Here is a 19330-nt window from a genome sequence, read left to right as displayed (position 1 = left end):
TCTTGGATTCCGTGATGTGCCCAAACAGTATGGAGCATATTGCGTTTTTCTTTAATCTCGCCTGCTGTAACGCTGCCTACGCGTGTGCATAAGGAATGCACGGCAATTTAAATGTTTATTGTGTATTGTTTGTTTGCAAGAGTCATCTTATATATATTTGTGCCTTTTGCAGTATTCTACGCGACACACCCACACATTGACCAAAGCAGGGGCTTTCACTTGTGTAGAGTCTAATGCGGTTGAATAGTCTCGTTGTGTAAGATTATCATTAAGGAGAAAAAAAAAAATTGCTGATGTGCTGGTTGATGGTAATTTATTCATAACTGGTCTTCTAGCCTCTTTGGTAATGAGCGCAAGTGTTGTGGTGGAATTTAAATTCTGTTCTAATTTAGGATCCTCCCCTACCTTTTCTGTTTCCTTTTTAGGAGGTGAATTAGTCTTGCCTATTATAACAGTGGATTCCCTTGAGCCCCCATCCATCGCCACCCGTTATCCCGTCCTCCCCCCTCCCCCTACCCTTCTGTCCCCCCTCGAAACCACCAAAGAGTCTGTGATAGTCCCTCCTCACCCTTCCTGCCCCCCAGACCAGGAGGACTGTGGTGACACCGTGGAGGTTTCGGCCTTCGGCTCCGGGGAGATGACGGAATCCGATGACGAGGACTTTTACAATAATAACAACAACTCCCCGTTGGTCACTGACAGGACAGTCCTTCCTCCGCCACCTCCCGCCGCCGGTGAGGGCGGAGCTCCGAAACCCCGCCCCTTACCCCCCTATGTTCCCACCACCAACCCCGACCAGCTCCACATCCCCGCAGGCAAAATGAACACCCGAGACCAGGTGCTTCTGCCCCCTGCTCCCCCATCCTCCCGAAACACACCGGGACTAACTTACCCCCCCAATTTTCCCCATGTGCCCACAGCCGACCCCACAGCCTCCGACGAAAAGATCCAACCGGGCGCCGTGGAGGTGATCAGGGAGTCCAGTAGCACCACGGGGATGGTGGTTGGTATCGTGGCTGCTGCTGCTCTCTGCATTCTAATCCTCCTCTATGCCATGTACAAGTACCGCAACCGGGACGAAGGCTCCTACCAGACAGACCAGGGCCACAATTTTGCCAACAATTTTGCGACCGAAGGCAACGGAGCGGTGGTTAAAGACAAAAGCACAGCGACGGCCTCGGCGGCCAAGGCAATCACCAAGGGCAAAAAGAACAAGGACAAAGAATATTACGTATGAGCAGCGGGGTGAGGACTGAGAGGATGTGAGGGTGCTCCACTTTCAAATCACTGCTCTCTTTTTTTTTTTTTTTAATTCCAGTTGGACGTCAGACATTTCAAAGGTTACGAAAGCCAACTGTTCAAAACAGACTGTGGTTAATGCTCACATTTCCCTCACAGTTTCTCAGCTACTACAAGTCTTTCATCCATCATGTACATGTTGTAAGTGCAAACAACTTCATACCCGCTGTTGCTTTGTGTGAAGCACGGATATGATGCAGTTAAAGGAACCGGCCTTGACTTGAGCCTCGGTGTTTTCTTCTTTGTAAACTCTGTCTCAAATGTCCATTATGGCAGAGTGGCTATAGAGTGTGAACAAAACCTTGTTGACATAGCAAGGTCCTCAACCTTTGTAACATCCATTTCTTGGTGAAGAAAAACAACCCCAGATGGAATCAATCAAAATGTGTCTCAACATATTATTAATTTCAGGGTGCGTATAGCAGCATTTATTTTTCCCTGACAGATCTGTCATTGGCTCTTTGTGGGATGTTTGTGTGCAACACTTGCTTATTATGCCCAATCATAGATGCACACCAAACTATTTGCTATTCACCACATCCCCTCTTCAAACCGCTCAGAAAATAGTCGCGTCCAACATTTGCAAACATTAAACTTATTCAGTATTTCCCATCGTTACCAGTTAACCCCGAGTTCAGCCGATCCACATACTCTGTGATTGGGATGATGAAGCAATAGCCAGGTCGGATGCTTGCTGAACACAAACAGAAGACTAAGTTGCCGTGTGTAAAATATGTAATTCAACATAATAAAACTGAAAAAGGGAAGACTATCTAACCACAATGCAGCTAACTATTTCTTTTTCTTTCTCTCTTTCTATTTCTCATTTGCCAAAACCAATGACCAAAAAATCGCTTCTTTTTTTTTTCTTTTTTCCCCAAGGGAACTTTTTTCCCCCAGATATTGTAACAAAGGTGTGTTCACACTTTCTATAGCCACTGTCCGTAATGTAGACAATTGACATTTTGTGGTACGCGAACAAAACTGAACAAAGCCTTTTATTTCTGTAAGACATCTCCTCAGCCATGTTACATGATGAAGGTTTGAAGACCCCCCCCCCACCACCCCACCCACCCACCCAGTTTGCCCTGCCTCTGTCAACAAGAGATGATAAACATGGAAAATAAAAGATGTTTAAAAAGGGGTATCACTCAACAAATCTGAAGGAGGACGGACGAGAGTCATTTATTTCTGTGTGGTCGGTGTAGCTTTGAATTCAAAATAAGGGTTTGTGTGAAAAGTTCCGTCTACATCGAGTGAAGGTATATCTGTAAACATTGCTTGTATGTATATATAGAGGCTAGCACACTCAAGAGGCATTACGGATGTAAAGTTACGGAGAAGAATCGGCGTCCGAGATGCTCATCCCTCTCCCACCTCCCTCACAGCTTTCACAATGATGACCCAAAAAACACTGCCGCCCAACTTTGGGGCTGCAAAACATTTTCCCATTATGCTTCTTGGAAACAGACTATGAAGCCAGCTCAATGACCATCATGTACCCTCCATGACAAAAAAAAATAAAAGGAACTGCTAAGGGATGATCCAAAAGCACACAGGAAATGTAAACATATCGTGGAGACATAGATATTCCTTGTAAAGCAGACAAACATGTATTGTTTTTTTTTCTATGAGTGACTTTAAGACTACTCCATGAGATGAATAATTGATGATGTGTGAATTGTATTGATATTTCTCTGATATTTCGATGTAACTTGTCACCGCTCCTCCTAACACGTTCCATTTTAGATTGCCTTTGACTCCGACAAAAAGCACAGTCTCCTCTGATAGCTGCAAACCATCTTGTTTTCCTGCATTATTCAAGGCTCCGATTAAGCAGAGAAAACACCAGGATGGAACAAACTGATGTTTTTTTGTTTTATTGCATTGTGCATTTTATATGTGCTGAATCTGTTACTCAATGGATCGAATAATATAAAGCCATTTCCTCTGTTGGGTTCTGTCTACATTGACTTATTATTCATGCTCTGTGATCCCGTTATTATTTTTTTTTTGTATGAAAAGTGCCATTCAACATGAGCAACTCTGTGCTCGTAAAATATTCCATCCCTCACTCATTGCTATTGTATAGTGTTCATGTGAAATGGATCTCTATATGTGTACAGAACGTGCATAAAGATACAAAAAAAAAAAAAAAAAAAATACACTTGATGATATAATTTGTACACACTTGTGTTGTGTGCTGCTTCTTGGACGACATTTTATTGAGGGATGCGTTGGACTAAAATATAGAATTCATAGCTCAGCACAATTTTAGGATCAGGGCAAATGTGATTTACGATTAAATTAAATCAAGCTAATAACAATTTTAATCAATGCATTAATCGTGTAAACGCTGCTGATTCTCACAATACAAGTTGATGAATTTTAACTTTACTCAATGGTTGCACTATTCTTACCGAGAATCAATACATTCAATGAATTTACACTGGTGTCGTTTTACACACAAAAGACAAGGTGATGGTGTTTTTACACAGAAGAACAGCCTTTCATACAAGTTGTAGTAGTAGGTCATGATATTGGGTTACAAATGTCTCTTGCACTTGAGTTTCATCATCATGGCTTCACTCTCTGTTTGCTTCTCTCTTCTCTTCTCCTCAGGCGACATGTCAGCCAGGCTTGGTGGGGCGCTGATGTTCAACACTTAGAATCAATTGAAGGGTTTTGGTTTCTGTTGTTGTTATTTCCGAATTCAAATACAGATCAGAGTTGGGGCTGGCGTGGAGAGTGTGTTTTGCAATGCGGATGGGAATTTAACATGGAGGGTTGAGGAAAAACTGCATGAATGAACTGAGTTGAACCAAAATACTAAAATATTTTTATACAACGTAGTCGCATGAGAAGATGCACGTCTGAATAGTGTTTCTCACAGTGTAATAGTTAATTAGACTTGTTTTCTCACATGCACAGACTTCAACAGGTATAATGATTGAGGGTAAACTCTGTCCTTGGATGCAGTGATGGGTTCTATGATGTTTGACTACCCCCTGCTGAAAAGACAAAGAATTGTAGGAAGAAGACAAGCTACTACCAGCATTGAAGCGTTTAAGTTTTTGCCGAAGGAAAGGTATGCTGTAACCTTCACCATAACAACATGTCTGCCCACAATGCCCTGAGCATCTGACAGTTCCTGGTCAAGAAGAACATCACTTTACAGGAGTTACCTCCTTACTCATACGACCTGGCGCTGTGGCATCCCCCCCCCCCCCCCCTCTTTCTGAAGCTCAATGTACATCAGGGAGACTGCAATGACCTGGTGGGAACCTATATTGGCTGGCCTCTGGAAAAACTCTATTAAACTAACCTCTAAATTGTTCATTTTACTATTTTTTACTATCCACAATAAATAAACCAATGATTCAATGTATCAATGAGTAGAATAAATGGATGAATTTATGCAAGAAAGATCACCGGACTCAATATAGAAGTAAATGCTTGGTGAACTGGTGTAAAGAGGGTGAGACGCCTGCGACGCTGTTCCTAATTATCTGGCGTATGCCCCGCCTGGTGACGTCATTGGATGTGACCAATCAGCGTCATGGGAATATCTCGACGATTACTCACTTGAGCGTGCGTGCGCGCGCGCGTGTGAGCCAACTAGTTGTTGGCTAGCATCTTAGCAGCTACAGTTAGCCTTTTTTTTCTCGGAAACATTTCAACACACTTCCTGTTCTCGTAAAAAAAAAAACTGCTTGACGTTCACCATGAATGGGGCTCCAGATCGAGGCTTGTCCGTCCCTCTAAAATGTCAAAGAAAACCAGGGACCCTCGCGAAATGATAAATTAGCCCTTCATCAGTAGAAAGAAAAAGTCTGTCTGTATTTTACATCTTATTTTTCTTTCTTTTTCTGACATTGCTCGCTCGCATCCTGCGAAGGAAAACTGAGATTTTTGCGAGGAGTGGATGCGGAAGAAGGATATGAGGCAAGCTGGACGGCTAAAGCTAAGTGTACGCTGTGCTGGGATTCAAATGTGAGTAGCGTTTCAACTACGAGCATAATTGTACCTTCTGTCAAGATAAAGTGAGCTCACGTTAACATTTGCAACATTGCACGTTTATGTCTTGCTCGTGTTTTTACGACTCCTTGTTGTTTATCCTGCTATTGAGAGTGACAGCGAGCAGATTGCATTGCAGCTAGTGCAGGCCTAGCATTAGCCGGTTTCTATATTCAATCATCTGATGATTAACACCGAATGTCAGCGTGTGTGATTGTGTTTGCTGTAGCCATCGATTATGTGCACACACACGCCACGCCACGGTGATAGCAGGTGTTGGTGCTTCGATCGGCTCCAGTTTGTCCCGATAATAACATAGTCACAAGCTAGGCGAAATTGTTAGCCTGCTAGTACCTCTTGGAAAATGTCATCTAGATGGGAAAACACTATAATAGGCCCTCAGACTTGAGATATTGTTTTTAAAACACTCATAACCCGTTTTGAATTCTTCCAGGCACGTGTTAAACTACATTGTGGGTTATAGCTGTAGTTTGTAGTGATGTACAAGTACATTTGCCCATCCTAATGAAAGATGATTTTACAATTTTGTGACCCACCAATTTAGAGGTGCGGTATAAAAATCGCCTCTCAGGGTCGTTATAAACTTTTAGTATCCAGAAAAGCACTATATAAATATAATGCATTATTATACATCTGAATATACTGACACTGATAACTTTTTGTGAGTTGTGTATCCTGAGTCAAATCATCTTTTAATCTGATGTTGTATTATTAGTCCTTGCGGGGCGCTTCACTCAGTTTATTTTACCCATCCAATTCTGTGATCTCTCTTCCAGATGAGTGTTTTCCCTCATTCTCGCTGGGTTGCCAATGTACTACAAAGTCACTCACTTGAATTCCCTTCAAGGATTAGGCTCGAGTCGCGTGGCATCATCTGTGCGAGGACAGTGCACGCAATGGTGCCAGGATGTGCAAATACTCCTGACCTTAACTGAATTGATCAGGCATCCAGGATTCAGAAGTGTTGTTCCCCATGAGAAAGTCTCGCTTGGTTGGCCATCTCCAATGGACGTGCCGTCATAGACACAGGACACTGTGGCTCCAACCCCACAGTTTTCTCAGCGACCGTGTTGGAGCGGCTCTTTCATCTGTGGGTTCCCCCTGAAGGTGGAGAGATGGGCTCGCAGGCGCTTCAGATATTACGACAGGGCGTGTGGGCCTCGCTCACCGGAGGGTGGTATGTGGACCCCCATCAGAGCACCTTCTCCAACTGCTTCCATCTCTACTTGTGGATATTTCTGCTAGCATTCCCCTTTCTGCTGTACATGGTGAGCACATTTCAGTTGAAACTTTTTTAAATTAAGTTTGTTCACTGTTAAACATTAATTTGCCGTGTGTTGTGTGTATAATTTGTTTTATGTTCTTTCACCTCATCACAGGCTTTCCCCGCTAGCTTGGTGATTGCAGGCTTGTACTCCGCTGCGGTGGCCATCTTTTTCACCACCATCAAAGTGTTTAACTACCGTCTGCACGCCATGTTTGACCTCGGGGAGATTATCGAGAAGAAACAGGCCTCGCTCACGCCTGATGTTCCAAGGACAGACGATGGGGACGAAGGTTCAGGGGGCCATGATGGGAGTCAGCCCAGGTGCGTGCGTGTGTTGTTGTTGTTTTTTTTAGAAAAAGGGAGGTGGCGTGAAATCCTTCAACCAAACCCTTTGAATTGACTTCAGGGATGCTGGTGTGGAGATGACTGTGTTTCGAAAGGTCAACTCGACGCCTCCGGTGCGATGTAGCTCCCAGCACTCGCTGTTTGGACTCAACCAAGTATCGGTAAGGAGCATCAACATGTTAGCTTTGGTCCAAAAGGCTTCTATTTGATATTCATATCATTATTTTTATTATCCAGGAGTTCTTGCCCCAACTTGAGGATTCAGGGGGAACAAAAGGTTAGCGTGTGTTTGATTTCTCCATACAATAAGACCCTAACTGAAGTTAACGTGGAAATTCTGGTGATATCAACCATTCTTTGTTTACCTCAGATCTCAAGGAGTTAATGCGAGAACAGGGAAGCAATAATGTGATTGTGACTTCTGCTCATCGTGAAATGCTGCGTCAAGGCTCTCAGGACACCATCAGTAAGTCTGCTCATGTATCAGACAGCACTGTTTTTATGCTCCTCGCGCAAGACCCAGCAGGAGCAACACAAAGTTCCAATGTTTCCATCGAATTTTCACCGCTGTCCCTGTACAGGAGGTCCGAGCGTGGTCCAGTCCTGCATTGCTGCTGCTCTGGGAGGTAATTTCCCAGGTCTCATTGGACTCTCCGGGGTGGCGTCTGGATTTGGAGAACCGGGAGAATATCTGTCCGTACCCCCTTCGCCTTCCAGTCAAGAAGATGGAGGAGAGAAAGAGCCATTGCAGCAAGTAGAGGTGCCTCAAAAGATCCCGGAGGACAATGGGTTAGCTTATTCTCCGCTCGGGCCGTCTGCTGAGTCTGGAAGTCTTGGAGATACTCCGCTTAGTCCCCTGATAAAGAGTAGCTTGAGTGAAGAGCTGAGCGAAAATCTCTTAGGGTTGGGCCTGGACCCGGTGGTGTTTGTACCTGGGACCGAGTACCCCGGTTGTCGTAGCGGGGTGGCATTAGCTGCCGGGTCTACAGACAGCTGTTTCAGCGGCGGTGGTGGCGCCACCGATCGCGAGACGCTGAGCACCGTTAGCAGCTACCGCAGCGAAAAGACGGACTCCACTCAGCTTGAAAGTCCATCTTTCAGCCAATCCAAGCTCGGAGATGGACCGGCGTCTACCACGGTGCCAACGACGGGCGCCAAGGTCACCACAGCCGCAGGCGTCCCAACAGGACAGGATGGCAGCGATACGGATAACCTGTCGGACAGCGTGTTATTGCGTTCCCCCTGCAAAGATACCTCCCCCAGTCAGGCGCTGGACCGGACACTCGTCGAAGGAGACGATTTACCGTCTGATATGATTGCACAAGCCCCCGCTTTCCACAACTCTTCCCCCTCGAGTAGCGGCCACTCTGACATTTGCGATTTGGACCGAGCCGCCCCAGTTCCCCCCCTCCCTCCGCCTCGGCAGGCCACTTCAGTGCCCTCAGGGCTGGCCCTGGGTTCAGTGTGCTCCGAGCCCTCTCTGCCCATATCGTCGACCCCGTTCCTGCTGTCCGATCAAGCCGCCCAGCAGGTCGTGCGACCCAAAGACTTGAAGCTGCTGCGGGCCAGCGGCAGTAGTGTGGGCCACAAGCCGGGCCGACGGAAAGCTCCGCGAAGGCGAGCCGGAGCGGGAAGTAACAGTTTTGACTGCGGCTCGTACAGGCGTCATCACAATCATAGGCAACACAGAGATTACATCCCGGTCCGCAACAAGCTCGGTGCCAAGGCCTACAGCGAAAGTCTCTTCGAGGATTCCAGCGACGAGGACGACGGCAGCGACATGAGCGCGGCATCCAGTCTGGGTTCTCAGCGGCGCTACAGCTCAGATGAAGACTCCAGTTCCTCTACCTCCTGCTACTCCCCAGAACTCGCTAACGCTGGCGCCGCGTTACAGCTCCCCCCGGCTGCTCAGCCTCCTACTCCGCGGGAAGGGGATTTGGCCGAACCGGCCGGCCCCTCGCATTCACGTGCCGCTCAGCGCTCTTCGAGCACAGCCAGCGCTAAGACGCACGCCAGGGTTCTGAGTATGGATGGGGCGGGTTCAAGTCAGAACAGCACAGCGGCTCCGCCTGCTGCGCTGCAGACGATGCCCTCAACTTCCACCCCTGCACCTCGCACCCTCACCATCTCCAAGTCAGACTTGGAAGCTCGCACCATTCACATCGATTGCTTTCCGGTGTTTCATCCTCATCGGTTGGATTCTCTCGGAGGATCCTGGACCGGCAACCAGATGGGCTGGCGAGCGGGAGAGTTGACCGAAGAGGGGGCGGTAGGGGGAGGTGAGCTCATGTTTGTGCCCCTTGTTTGTTTTCAGGAGAGACAAATATAGTTTCGAAATTTCTAAGACATCTTTCTAAGTTTGCACCAAGCTGTTTTGTGGTTTGTTTGTTTTGGCACATCCGAGCCCGCATCAGCACCTGCATTTTGGTACCATACGACTGCAGCATGAGTTCTTTTGGAGGAATCACGTCACATATTCTGGGTAGACGTTGACAAAGTGAAACTTTTATGCTCTGTCTCTAGATAATGGCAAGAACGACTCAGTCAGCAGTGTGAAGAGGACCCAAGCCATCCGCAGGAGACACAATGCAGGAACCAACCCGACACCTCCTCCCTCCACCATGGGATCCCCTCCTAGGTCAGTCCCACTCGCCAAACCCGGGGGGTCTAATTTATTTGCAAGATGTTACTGATGCTTAACAAAGTCTTATCATCGAAGGCTGCTTATACCTGTCTTTAAACCGTTAGTCTCCAGGACCTCCAAAGGGCTCGGACCTCCTCCCACTCGCGGACCCGCACCCTCCCGTCCGCCTTACAGTTTGCTTCGTCACTTTTGCTCCCGCGCAGCGGCATCCACGAGGCCTCCACCTTTGACGACACATCAGAGGGAGCCGTGCACTACTTTTTTGACGAGAGCGGTGAGTCTTGTTCTTGTCGTGTGTAGAGAATGTGAAGATCAATGCAACTTTCGTGTCTGTCGGTTAAATTGGAAGATAGAAGCCATTTCAGAATCAAAGCAGCTGGAAATTGCCTTTTTTTTTCCCCCCCCCCTCATCATTCTTTCTGATGTGTGCCAGGAGTGAAGAGGTCCTACACATTTGGACCTGCTGGAGGAGGTTATGAAGATCCAGTTCAGTGAGTTACAAGGCTCATTATTATTTATTTGTATTCAAGCTTTACCTACTGTGAAGGAACAATGCAAAGCAACTGCAAATAATACAATGTAATGTTTTGCTTGCAGAGAAAGGGAGAGGCAGTCCCAGTCCTCAAGCTTCACCTCCACTGAGGTCCAAGAAGGAGCACCAGTCCTTTCCATGCTGCAGCCCAGACCAGTGGTCCTACAGGGCATGCAGGTGCGCAGGGTTCCATTGGAAATGCCTGAGGTGAACTTTTTTCTTTTTTTCTTGATTTTTCTTCAGTGTAAGCGTCCCCTACAACTCATGATCTGCTTCTCAACTTGTCTCCAGTTCGACTTGGATCACGAGTCTCTGCAGGAGTCTCAAGAGAATACGCTGATGATCGAGGAGAAGGCGAAACCCAAACAGTATTATCGCTTTTGGGTTCTGCCTGGGAAGTGGCTCAGGGTCCGCTACGATCGCTTAGCGCTTCTGGCCTTGTTGGACAGGTAAGGCTTTGCACGTGAACCGACGTGATGCGATATTTCAAAATGAAACCCCATCCTGTCATCAGGAACCGCCGTGTGGGAGAAAACGTGTTTGCTGTGGTGCTGGCCAGTCTGGTGGCCTTCCTGGGCTTCCAACTGTTGCTCCAGGGCTTTTTCAGGGACATCTGGGTCTTCCAGTTCTGCCTGGTCATTGCAAGTTGCCAATACTCCTTATTGAAGGTATGCGAATCTCTGTGAAATAAATGTTCCAGGATCTTATTTGCTGTATGCATCCAGTCATTTTCTTCCAACTGTTTTTTCAGAGTGTGCAACCTGACGCAGCCTCTCCCATGCATGTGAGTAATTGGGTTTGCCCTCCCGCTTTCAGATTTTTTTTCCGTGTCACCTGGTTGTGATGATTTATTTACTTCCCTATCTGTTGTGAAACAGGGTCATAACTGGATCATCGTGTACAGTCGGCCTGTTTACTTCTGCTTGTGCTGCGTGATGATCTGGATCTTTGATTTATCCGGTCGTTCTGGCAGCCTGCAACCATTCTCCCTCTATGGCGTCACGTTCTTTTCCGCACATTTCCTGCTTTGTGTCAGAGATATGCTCCTGGGTAAATTTTAACACTTTACTTTGAAATTGAAAAAGAAGCACCGTTAAATCCAATTCTTTCTTTTTTTTTTTTTTTTACCCCCTACAGTCTTGGCCTTGTGTTTTCCGGTCATCTTCTTGTTTGGCTTGCTACCTCAGGTCAATACTTTTATCATGTGTCTGTTGGAGCAGATCGACATGCACATTTTTGGTGGAACGGGTAAGACCATGGCTCTGTGTATTCGTTTTGCTTTATTAGATGGGTCACTTGAACCGCATGTTTGGGCTGCATTGATTCACTCACTCCTCTTTTCTCCTCAGCCACCACCAGCCCGCTCTCGTCTCTGTTCAGCCTCATACGCAGCGTGCTGGTGGCCGCTCTGCTGTATGGATTTTGTCTGGGTGCCATAAAAGTGAGCGCAACATGATTACTTGTTCAATACCATGTCTAAACATTGAAACCTGATGCAGTAGAGGTCAATTCTGTGTTTTCCTCCCACTAAAAGGCACCGTGGGGGGAGGCCCATGTGCCAGTACTCTTCTCTGTATTTTGCGGCCTGCTCCTCGCCTTGTCCTACCACCTGAGTCGTCAAAGTAGCGATCCCACCATCCTCTGGTCGGTATTTTGCTTCACGGACTCATTATTTAGACTTTGATTTCGACTTTACTACTGAACATCTACTTATTAGCTCCCACATTAAATTTTGTATCCATCTCTCACCTTTATCCGCCCCCCCCCCCCCCCCCACTCAGGTCATTGGTCCGATCCAAATTACTCCCCGAGCTGGAGAATCGCACACCAGAAGATCCCCCTGTGGAGATCAAGGATCCTCTTCCAGAGAAACTTCGCAACTCTGTGGTACAAATCTCATCTTCCTAAACTCCACACATCTGATTTCAGAATGTCCTTCACTTAAAAGCGTTTTGCCTTCCCCTCCACAGAAAGAAATTCTTCATTCAGACCTTGTCATGTGTCCCCTCATGGCTGTGATCACCTTTGCCATCAGTGCCAGCACGGTTTTCATTGCACTACAGGTTAGTACAAATTAAGGAGATTATTCGGCGTACTTTTCTTCACGCCATTTGTCGACAAGTGCTCACTTATTCTTCTCTGTGCTTTTTTGCCCCCACAGCCTGCGCTCAGTTTTGTCTTATATATCCTGGCGGGAGTCGTCGGCTTTATTACTCACTATCTCTTGCCTCAGCTGCGCAAACAGCTTCCATGGTTCTGCCTGGCTCACCCTGTGCTCCGATCGAAAGAGTACAGTCAGTTCGAAGTCCGAGGTGAGTGTCTCATTGCTCCTCATCTGCTCAAGCTCAAGTCACTGTAAAAGGAAAGAGCCATTATCAGCTTCTCCCTCCGGAGGCATCACTGAGGATTAAATAAAAACCGGCGAGGTCTCAAGTTGAAGTGCTGTTGAGAAATGCTTTTAACCTCCCATCAGCTCTCTGGGATTTTCACAGTGCGCCAGTACTACATTCAGTTATTTTTCTTCTTACTGTTGAACTTGCTTGACATTTTGAGAAGTTACAGTAGATTTCAGTTCTTTTTTTCTTTTTTCAACGTGAGAGCACCTTGAAATGTCACAAACTGATTTAATCACTCGTAATATCCGAGAAAAATCAACTCTCTGGGTGTCAAACCTTGCATTTATTTCTGTTTGTTCGCCAGATGCTGCACAGCTCATGTGGTTCGAGAAGCTTTATGCGTGGCTTCAATGTGTGGAGAAGTACTTCATCTACCCGGCCGTGGTGCTCAATTCCCTCACGACAGAAGCTCGTGCCGTTGGCCAGAATCATAAAGCGCTGGACATCTAGTAAGTCACGACAAGAGGTCCTTGGCTGTGGTTGCTGGAGCCACTCAACTGCTCAATACTAAGAGGGGCAAAATGAATTTAATGACGTCAGTAATTCTCAACTTGTGCTCTCCTCATTTAATTGGCTTGGAAAAACATGACTGGTTTTAGAAAGAATGGAGGATTTTTTTAATGCACAATATCTCATCATGTCCTCTTGGCTTGTCTTCCAGTAGCCGAGCGCTTTTCATCTCAGTGGCCGGCATGAAGCTGCTGCGTTCATCCTTCTGCGCCCCGTCGCAGCAGTACGTCACGCTGTGCTTCACCACGCTCTTCTTCCACTTTGACTACCCGCACTTCTCTGAGACCTTCTTGATTGACTACTATTTCATGTCCATTCTTTTCAGCAAGGTCGGTTTGCACGACATCAATCATAAAGTCTAAAATGTAATGAAATAACAGCACATCATTTTGATTTTTCAGATGTGGGACCTGTTGTATAAGTTACGCTTCGTGTTGACATACATCGCTCCCTGGCAGATCACGTGGGGCTCGGCTTTCCACGCCTTTGCTCAGCCCTTCGCGGTGCCACGTATCCTTAAATCCGATTCTACGCAAGTGATTGTTGCACTTCTTCACCAGATGCCCCTTAACTCAATTTCTCTGCAGACTCTGCTGTGCTCTTTGTGCAAGCCATCTTTTCAGCCATCTTTTCAACCCCTCTCAATCCAGTCCTGGGCAGCGCTGTGTTTGTCACCTCATACACCAGGCCTGTTAAATTCTGGGAACGGGACTACAAGTATGTGGTTTAAAACTCTCCAGCTTTATTTCACTAACATGTGGCACAGAACTCTGCACTCTGTTCTTCAATTTGGTCCACCTAGCATTTACTTTCTCAAGAGTCCTGTAATATATATATTTTTGTTGAATAATGTTTGAAAATCAACTTTTTCATATATGTACTAAAGTTCAAATTCTGTTTTGTTAGCACCAAGCGAGTTGACCACTCCAACACCAGACTTGCCACTCAGCTGGACCGTAATCCAGGTATCATCATGTCTCTGCCTCTTTTTTGTTAACATTGTTGAAGTGATATGTAATTATTGCGATGCCGGTGGCCCCTTTTCCTGTCAGGTGCCGACGACAACAACCTGAACTCCATTTTCTACGAGCACCTGACACGTTCGCTGCAGCACAGCCTGTGTGGAGATCTGCTGCTCGGACGCTGGGGCAACTACAACACGGGCGACTGCTTCATTCTCGCCTCAGACTACCTCAACGCATTGGTGCACATTATCGAGATCGGCAATGGCCTGGTCACCTTCCAGCTGAGGGGTCTCGAGTTTAGAGGTCAGGAGTTTAAAAAAAAAAAAAAAGACCCACTTTTGCCCCTCCCACACCGGGACCACACCAGTTATATAGTTACTCTGAATGATCATCTCAGGATTTTGATTCAGCTCCTAATGCATTTTACATCTACTCCCTGCAGGCACCTACTGTCAGCAGAGAGAAGTCGAAGCCATCACAGAAGGCGTGGAGGAAGACGAGGGCTGCTGCTGCTGCGAGCCGGGTCACCTGCCTCACATGCTGTCGTTCAACGCCGCCTTCGGACAGCGCTGGCTCGCCTGGGAAGTGGCGGCCACAAAGTACGTGCTGGAAGGTTACAGCATCAGTGACAACAACGCCGCCTCAATGCTGCAAGTGTTTGACCTTCGCAAGATTCTCATCACGTACTATGTCAAGGTGAGATGTCAAGAAAGTGTAGGGGGGGACCGTGGAGTCTCATTACAAGTTTGCCATAGACAGTGTGCCGGTTTAGGTTATAATTGGACGCCGCGTTGAAATATGACCAACAAAGGTTGCTCTTTGTTATTGTCAAAGTAGTCCAACACCAAATTTGGCTTTGCTTGCTTGTTTATTTCCTGTTTTGAGTTCTACAGGCGGCAAAGTAGTCAGGACTGAATTAATTGCACTCTCTGTGAGGATTAAAAGCCATTATGGTTCCATTGATTTCAAGAAACAAGGTGAAATAAATTCGGTAACAAATACTTGGATCAAGCAGATTCCACAACTGACAACATGAATCTTAGATTAACAAACAATTTATCTATTCCTTATTTAAATTTGACTTTAAAGAACATTTTAATGTACTAATATTTTATCTATGGATGGTTCATATTTGTTTTCTACAACAGAGCATCATTTACTACGTGAGCCGATCACCTAAGTTGGAGGAATGGTTAGCTAACGAGGCCATCCAGGAGGCACTGCGGCCGTGTCTCGGACCCAACTACGTCGACAGCGACCCCACCTTCAACCTCAACATCGACGAGGACTACGACCACAGGGCCTCCGGGATCACCCCCTCCTCCTTCTGCATGATTTATGTGGACTGGATTCAGTATTGCAACAGCAGGCGACAAACGGTTTGTCTCCGCGCAGGCTTTACGTTCAACCGCTTGTATTATGTTATTAGAGATGCTTTAATTTCTACTTTTGTGTTGCAGCCTGTGACTAGTGATAGAGATTCTCCTCTGGTCAGCTTATGCTTTGGATTGTGTATCCTTGGAAGAAGAGCCTTGGGCACTGCCTCCCACAGCATGTCTGCAAGGTGAGAACTTCATCTCGGACTGGACTAAAGTTGCTTTGATGCTTGTCTAGTGCAAGTGTCCTTACCCCGCTGTGCTTTTTGCAAGCTTGGAGCCATTCCTCTACGGCCTCCACGCGCTCTTCAAGGGAGACTTTCGCATCACGTCTCCACGGGACGAGTGGGTCTTTGCAGATATGGACTTGTTGAATCGAGTCGTGGCGCCCGGCGTGCGGATGTCCCTCAAGTTGCATCAGGTAGCGCTTCACTGAGCACCAGGCAACATCTTGACAGGCTTACATTTTTGACGCGCTGTCCCGCAGGACCACTTCACATCCCCGGATGAGTATGAGGACCCCACGGTGCTATATGACGCCATCACCACCAACGAGGAGAAAATGTTGATATCACACGAGGGCGACCCCGTTTGGCGCAGCGCCATCCTCGCCAACATGCCCTCACTTTTGGCACTGCGTCATATCATGGATGACGGCAGCGATGAGTACAAAATCATCATGTTGAACAAGAGGTTCCTCAGCTTCCGGGTCATCAAGGTTGTACCTTATGTCCATGCTGGGAGAGCAGCTCAGGCAAATTTTCAGACTTCTGACCAGCCTTGTGCTCCCCTTACAGGTAAACAGAGAGTGTGTGCGAGGGCTGTGGGCGGGGCAACAGCAGGAGCTGGTCTTCCTGCGGAACCGCAACCCAGAGCGCGGCAGCATTCAGAACGCCAAACAGGCCCTGAGGAATATGATCAACTCGTCGTGCGACCAACCCATCGGCTACCCCATCTACGTGTCCCCCCTCACCACGTCGTACGCCGGCGGACATGGTCAGCTGCGCTCCGTGTGGGGGGGACCTGTCAGCCCCCACAACATCTACAACTGGCTCATCAATAGCTGGGACAGGTACCCTAGACTATTTTAGATTCCAAGACTTCCCCATGGTCATGGCTGTGAGCGTGACAAGTCGGCTTGTCTCCAGGATGCAGAAAGGATGCGGCGCCGGTTGCAACAGCGGCGGAAACATCGAAGACTCGGATTGCGGCGGCGGTTCCACCTCCATCACGACTAACGTCGCCGTCCACACCACGCAGAGCACGCCAGCCTCCGGCCTTCCCCAGCCTCACATCACCACGATGCAGCCCTCGTTGGGTAAAACGCTCTACTTTCTCCAACTCCTCAGTAGCTGAAGCAGAAAAGAATGAGCACTAGATAAATAAGATGTAAGAAAAAAATATCAGGGAAATTAAATTATTGATCGGGCTGAATGAATAAAGCATACCCCAAAATCAAATACATTTGAGTTCAATGATGAAAAGGCACTATTTGATAGGCTTAGGGTGTAATTGTTGTTTTTGCCCACCAGGTACGGACAATCCAGTCGGCCCAACACAAAACTGGCCTCGCCACCCCCAACCACTCCCACTGGCTCTGCTCAGCCAATCAGAGGGCAGAATAGAAGCTGGCTTGCTCTCATCCCTCCAACGCACATCCTCCATCCAGGGCCTGCTGGGTCAGCAAATGTCCAACTCGCAACTCTCCTTCAGCGGCTCCGTGGTGCCGCCGCCGGTGCCCGAGTGCTTCTGCCCTGCCAGCTTCCTGGACAACTCGAGCCACAGGACGGGCCAGCGGGCTGGTCTCGCCCAGGGCAACATGCTCCACTTTGAGAGCCATTTTGGGAAGTGGAGTTTTTCCAGCAGAAAGGGCTTTAACGGTCCGCCGGCAGCGGAGGGTGATGGAGCAAGCGTCCACACCATACGCACGCAGGTGAGGAACGCTAACAGAATTGCTTATCACGAAATAATTCATTTTGAATTAGGTCACATGCTGACGTGTTGCTCTTTGTGATATAAATCAGCCGCTGCCCCCGGGCCCCCCGCAAGAGGCCAGTCCCACACAAGATCCGCTGGGAGCGACGCGGGTGGTGGATTCCTGCCTGCTGCCAGCAGGAGACACCACCACGCCGCCTGACCAATCCACAGAGTTGCCTTTACTTGAGCACCTGCGCTGATTATCGACACCCCACCATCCCCCCCTTTTGGGGGTAACAGCACACTGGACGGCATCCCCCCACGCCCCCCATCGAGACTCATTCGATCAATGTTTATTGGATTCACAAAACACAATGCGGTCTTAAAGCATGTTCCACGTCAACTCATGACGCTACTCCCAAAGTCATCTTAGTGAGGCTCGTGTGTGTTTGTGTGTGTACGTGAGTGTATGTATGCTAAAAGGCCAGGAAGGCCAGTGCAATTCCAAGGATCTTTTTTCTTTCCTTTTGCTCAACAATTATTTTTATAAACTGGAACATGGAGGATCAGCTTTGACTGTGTGGAGACCACAAGAAGCCTTGTTCAGTTTTTCTCCCAACTCAGAAGTTCAGTCCAGAGAAACAGAGCTGAAAATTCAGCAGCCGACCGTTTTTATGGTGCGTCTCCTCCCCCCGGCCGGCGCACGGTGCTCAGGCCGCTTGTTTACAGCCTCTGAGTCCAGCCTGAGAAATTGTGTTGATCACAAACTTTTTGGAGAATTGTTTTTTCTTTCTTCTTCTTTACTTGAAGATGGAGGCGTCGGTGTCGCGCCAGTCAATCGGAGACACCCGCCAGCTCGCATCGCATCCAATAAGAAGGATGGGAGGGGGCAAAGGGGTCTGCTTCCTTGTCGCTCCTACTCGACTACTGCTTCTGAATCCCCCGCTACTACTAACTAGCTAACAGAGTCACCACTACTACTGCTTGAATCCAGCGTTTTAGTTGGAACTAAAGGATAAAAACTGAAAACAAAGGATAAATATTTATTGGACGAATACGATCTTACATATTGGGATTCATTTGTATCATGTGCTGATGTCGAATTGGCAACTTGCGTTTTTGTTTTGTCATCCCTTCTTCAAACCAGTGTTACAATTGTGTCATCTCAACAGGGGCTCCTGCGTGTGCGTGTGTGTATGTAACTGGAAGTACACGAAGAAGTCACTTTATGTTGGATTTCTTCCCCATCTTGCACTCTGCCTCACTCTGGATTGACCTCAGTGATCAGACCCTGCAAAATGTTCAAACTGTGGCAAGCTGCCCAAATTCAAAGTAGATTGGTGGTGGCTATCATTTTCCCACTGAAATCCCAAGTAGCCGTCTTAACATTTTTTTCTTTTTATAAAACAGCAGCAGCCAGTTGAACTTTTCTTTCTTCTTTACTTTGCTCAGAGAAAGCAAAGCACAAAACGGTGGTCAGAGTCAGTTGAAATAAAATAAAAAGGGATTTCGTAATCTCTGCAACTATGTACAGCATGTTTCATATATAAATATATATTTAAAAATATAAACCTATTTTATTATGATTGGAAATTCTGGGTTATTTTCTGTTTAAGACACTAAGTCCGTTTAGCATCACATTTGAAATGTGCAATTTGGGAAGATTTGGTTCTGTTTTTCCTTTCATTTTTTTTTTTTTTAAATTTGTACCACATCTCTCCATCTCTTTTTATTTTAGTTTTTCTCACAGGGGAATCTTTATTTAAGTCAATGTTCAATGTTCTGTACAGTTTTTTTAAGTGATTTTTTTTCCCTTCTATTTAAATTAAAGATTTTTGTGTCTTTGTTTGCAGCTTGAGTGCTCTAGTTTGTATTTTTGTTTTCCTTCTCCAGAGTCAATCAACTTCCCTAAATCTAAAGTATTGTTGGAATGTTGGGGCCTCTAGTCTCCCTCTATATCTGAAGTATTAGTGACTATTCTCTTCAAATGTCAAATGAATGAAATGGCACAATCATAATTTGGAGCATTTATTTAAAAAGC

General features: G+C 46.9%; 2 protein-coding genes across 3 annotated transcripts in view; both read left to right on the top strand.

The window, feature by feature from the left end:
• LOC147043490 (neurexin-2-like) overlaps positions 1 to 3660 on the top strand; it is a 90358-nt gene extending 86698 nt beyond the window's left edge. For both annotated transcript variants that reach the window (XM_085935571.1, XM_085935570.1), the window contains one exon: positions 426 to 3660. In XM_085935571.1, coding sequence (XP_085791697.1) covers positions 426 to 1237 — 812 coding nt within the window. In that variant the 3' untranslated portion in view covers positions 1238 to 3660. The remainder of the gene's footprint in view (positions 1 to 425) is intronic.
• A 1259-nt stretch (positions 3661 to 4919) lies between these two features.
• On the top strand, positions 4920 to 19260 carry LOC147043489 (pecanex-like protein 3). The gene is made up of 36 exons (XM_085935262.1): positions 4920 to 5292; positions 6114 to 6605; positions 6717 to 6925; positions 7011 to 7110; positions 7187 to 7226; positions 7320 to 7415; positions 7531 to 9228; positions 9473 to 9587; positions 9698 to 9867; positions 10027 to 10084; positions 10191 to 10332; positions 10417 to 10574; positions 10640 to 10793; positions 10877 to 10909; positions 11004 to 11175; positions 11263 to 11373; positions 11475 to 11566; positions 11660 to 11769; positions 11907 to 12012; positions 12096 to 12188; positions 12287 to 12437; positions 12826 to 12970; positions 13183 to 13360; positions 13433 to 13541; positions 13619 to 13748; positions 13938 to 13996; positions 14084 to 14299; positions 14439 to 14692; positions 15145 to 15375; positions 15457 to 15560; positions 15646 to 15793; positions 15860 to 16090; positions 16170 to 16444; positions 16521 to 16690; positions 16905 to 17305; positions 17397 to 19260. The coding sequence occupies exons 2-36, from the start codon at positions 6453 to 6455 to the stop codon at positions 17547 to 17549; spliced, it is 6765 nt and encodes a 2254-aa protein (XP_085791388.1). The 5' UTR covers positions 4920 to 5292; positions 6114 to 6452; the 3' UTR covers positions 17550 to 19260.
• The last annotated feature ends 70 nt before the right edge of the window (positions 19261 to 19330 follow it).

This window comes from Syngnathus leptorhynchus, chromosome 17 (assembly GCF_054491065.1).
Source record: "Syngnathus leptorhynchus isolate UIUO chromosome 17, UIUO_Slep, whole genome shotgun sequence".
Classification (NCBI taxonomy): domain Eukaryota; kingdom Metazoa; phylum Chordata; class Actinopteri; order Syngnathiformes; family Syngnathidae; genus Syngnathus; species Syngnathus leptorhynchus.
Note: the sequence above shows the minus strand (reverse complement) of the source record. Positions and strands in the feature narration are given on the sequence as shown.

What these genes read in the sequence shown, in the direction of transcription:
- LOC147043489 (XM_085935262.1), top strand. Translation starts at nt 6,453, where the DNA reads ATGGGCTCGCAGGCGCTTCAGATATTACGACAGGGCGTGTGGGCCTCG. An exon ending in TTGGACTCAACCAAGTATCG is followed by an intron (nt 7,111 to 7,186) that starts GTAAGGAGCATC and finishes TTTATTATCCAG; the next exon opens with GAGTTCTTGCCCCAACTTGA. An exon ending in GGTTATGAAGATCCAGTTCA is followed by an intron (nt 10,085 to 10,190) that starts GTGAGTTACAAG and finishes TTTTGCTTGCAG; the next exon opens with AGAAAGGGAGAGGCAGTCCC.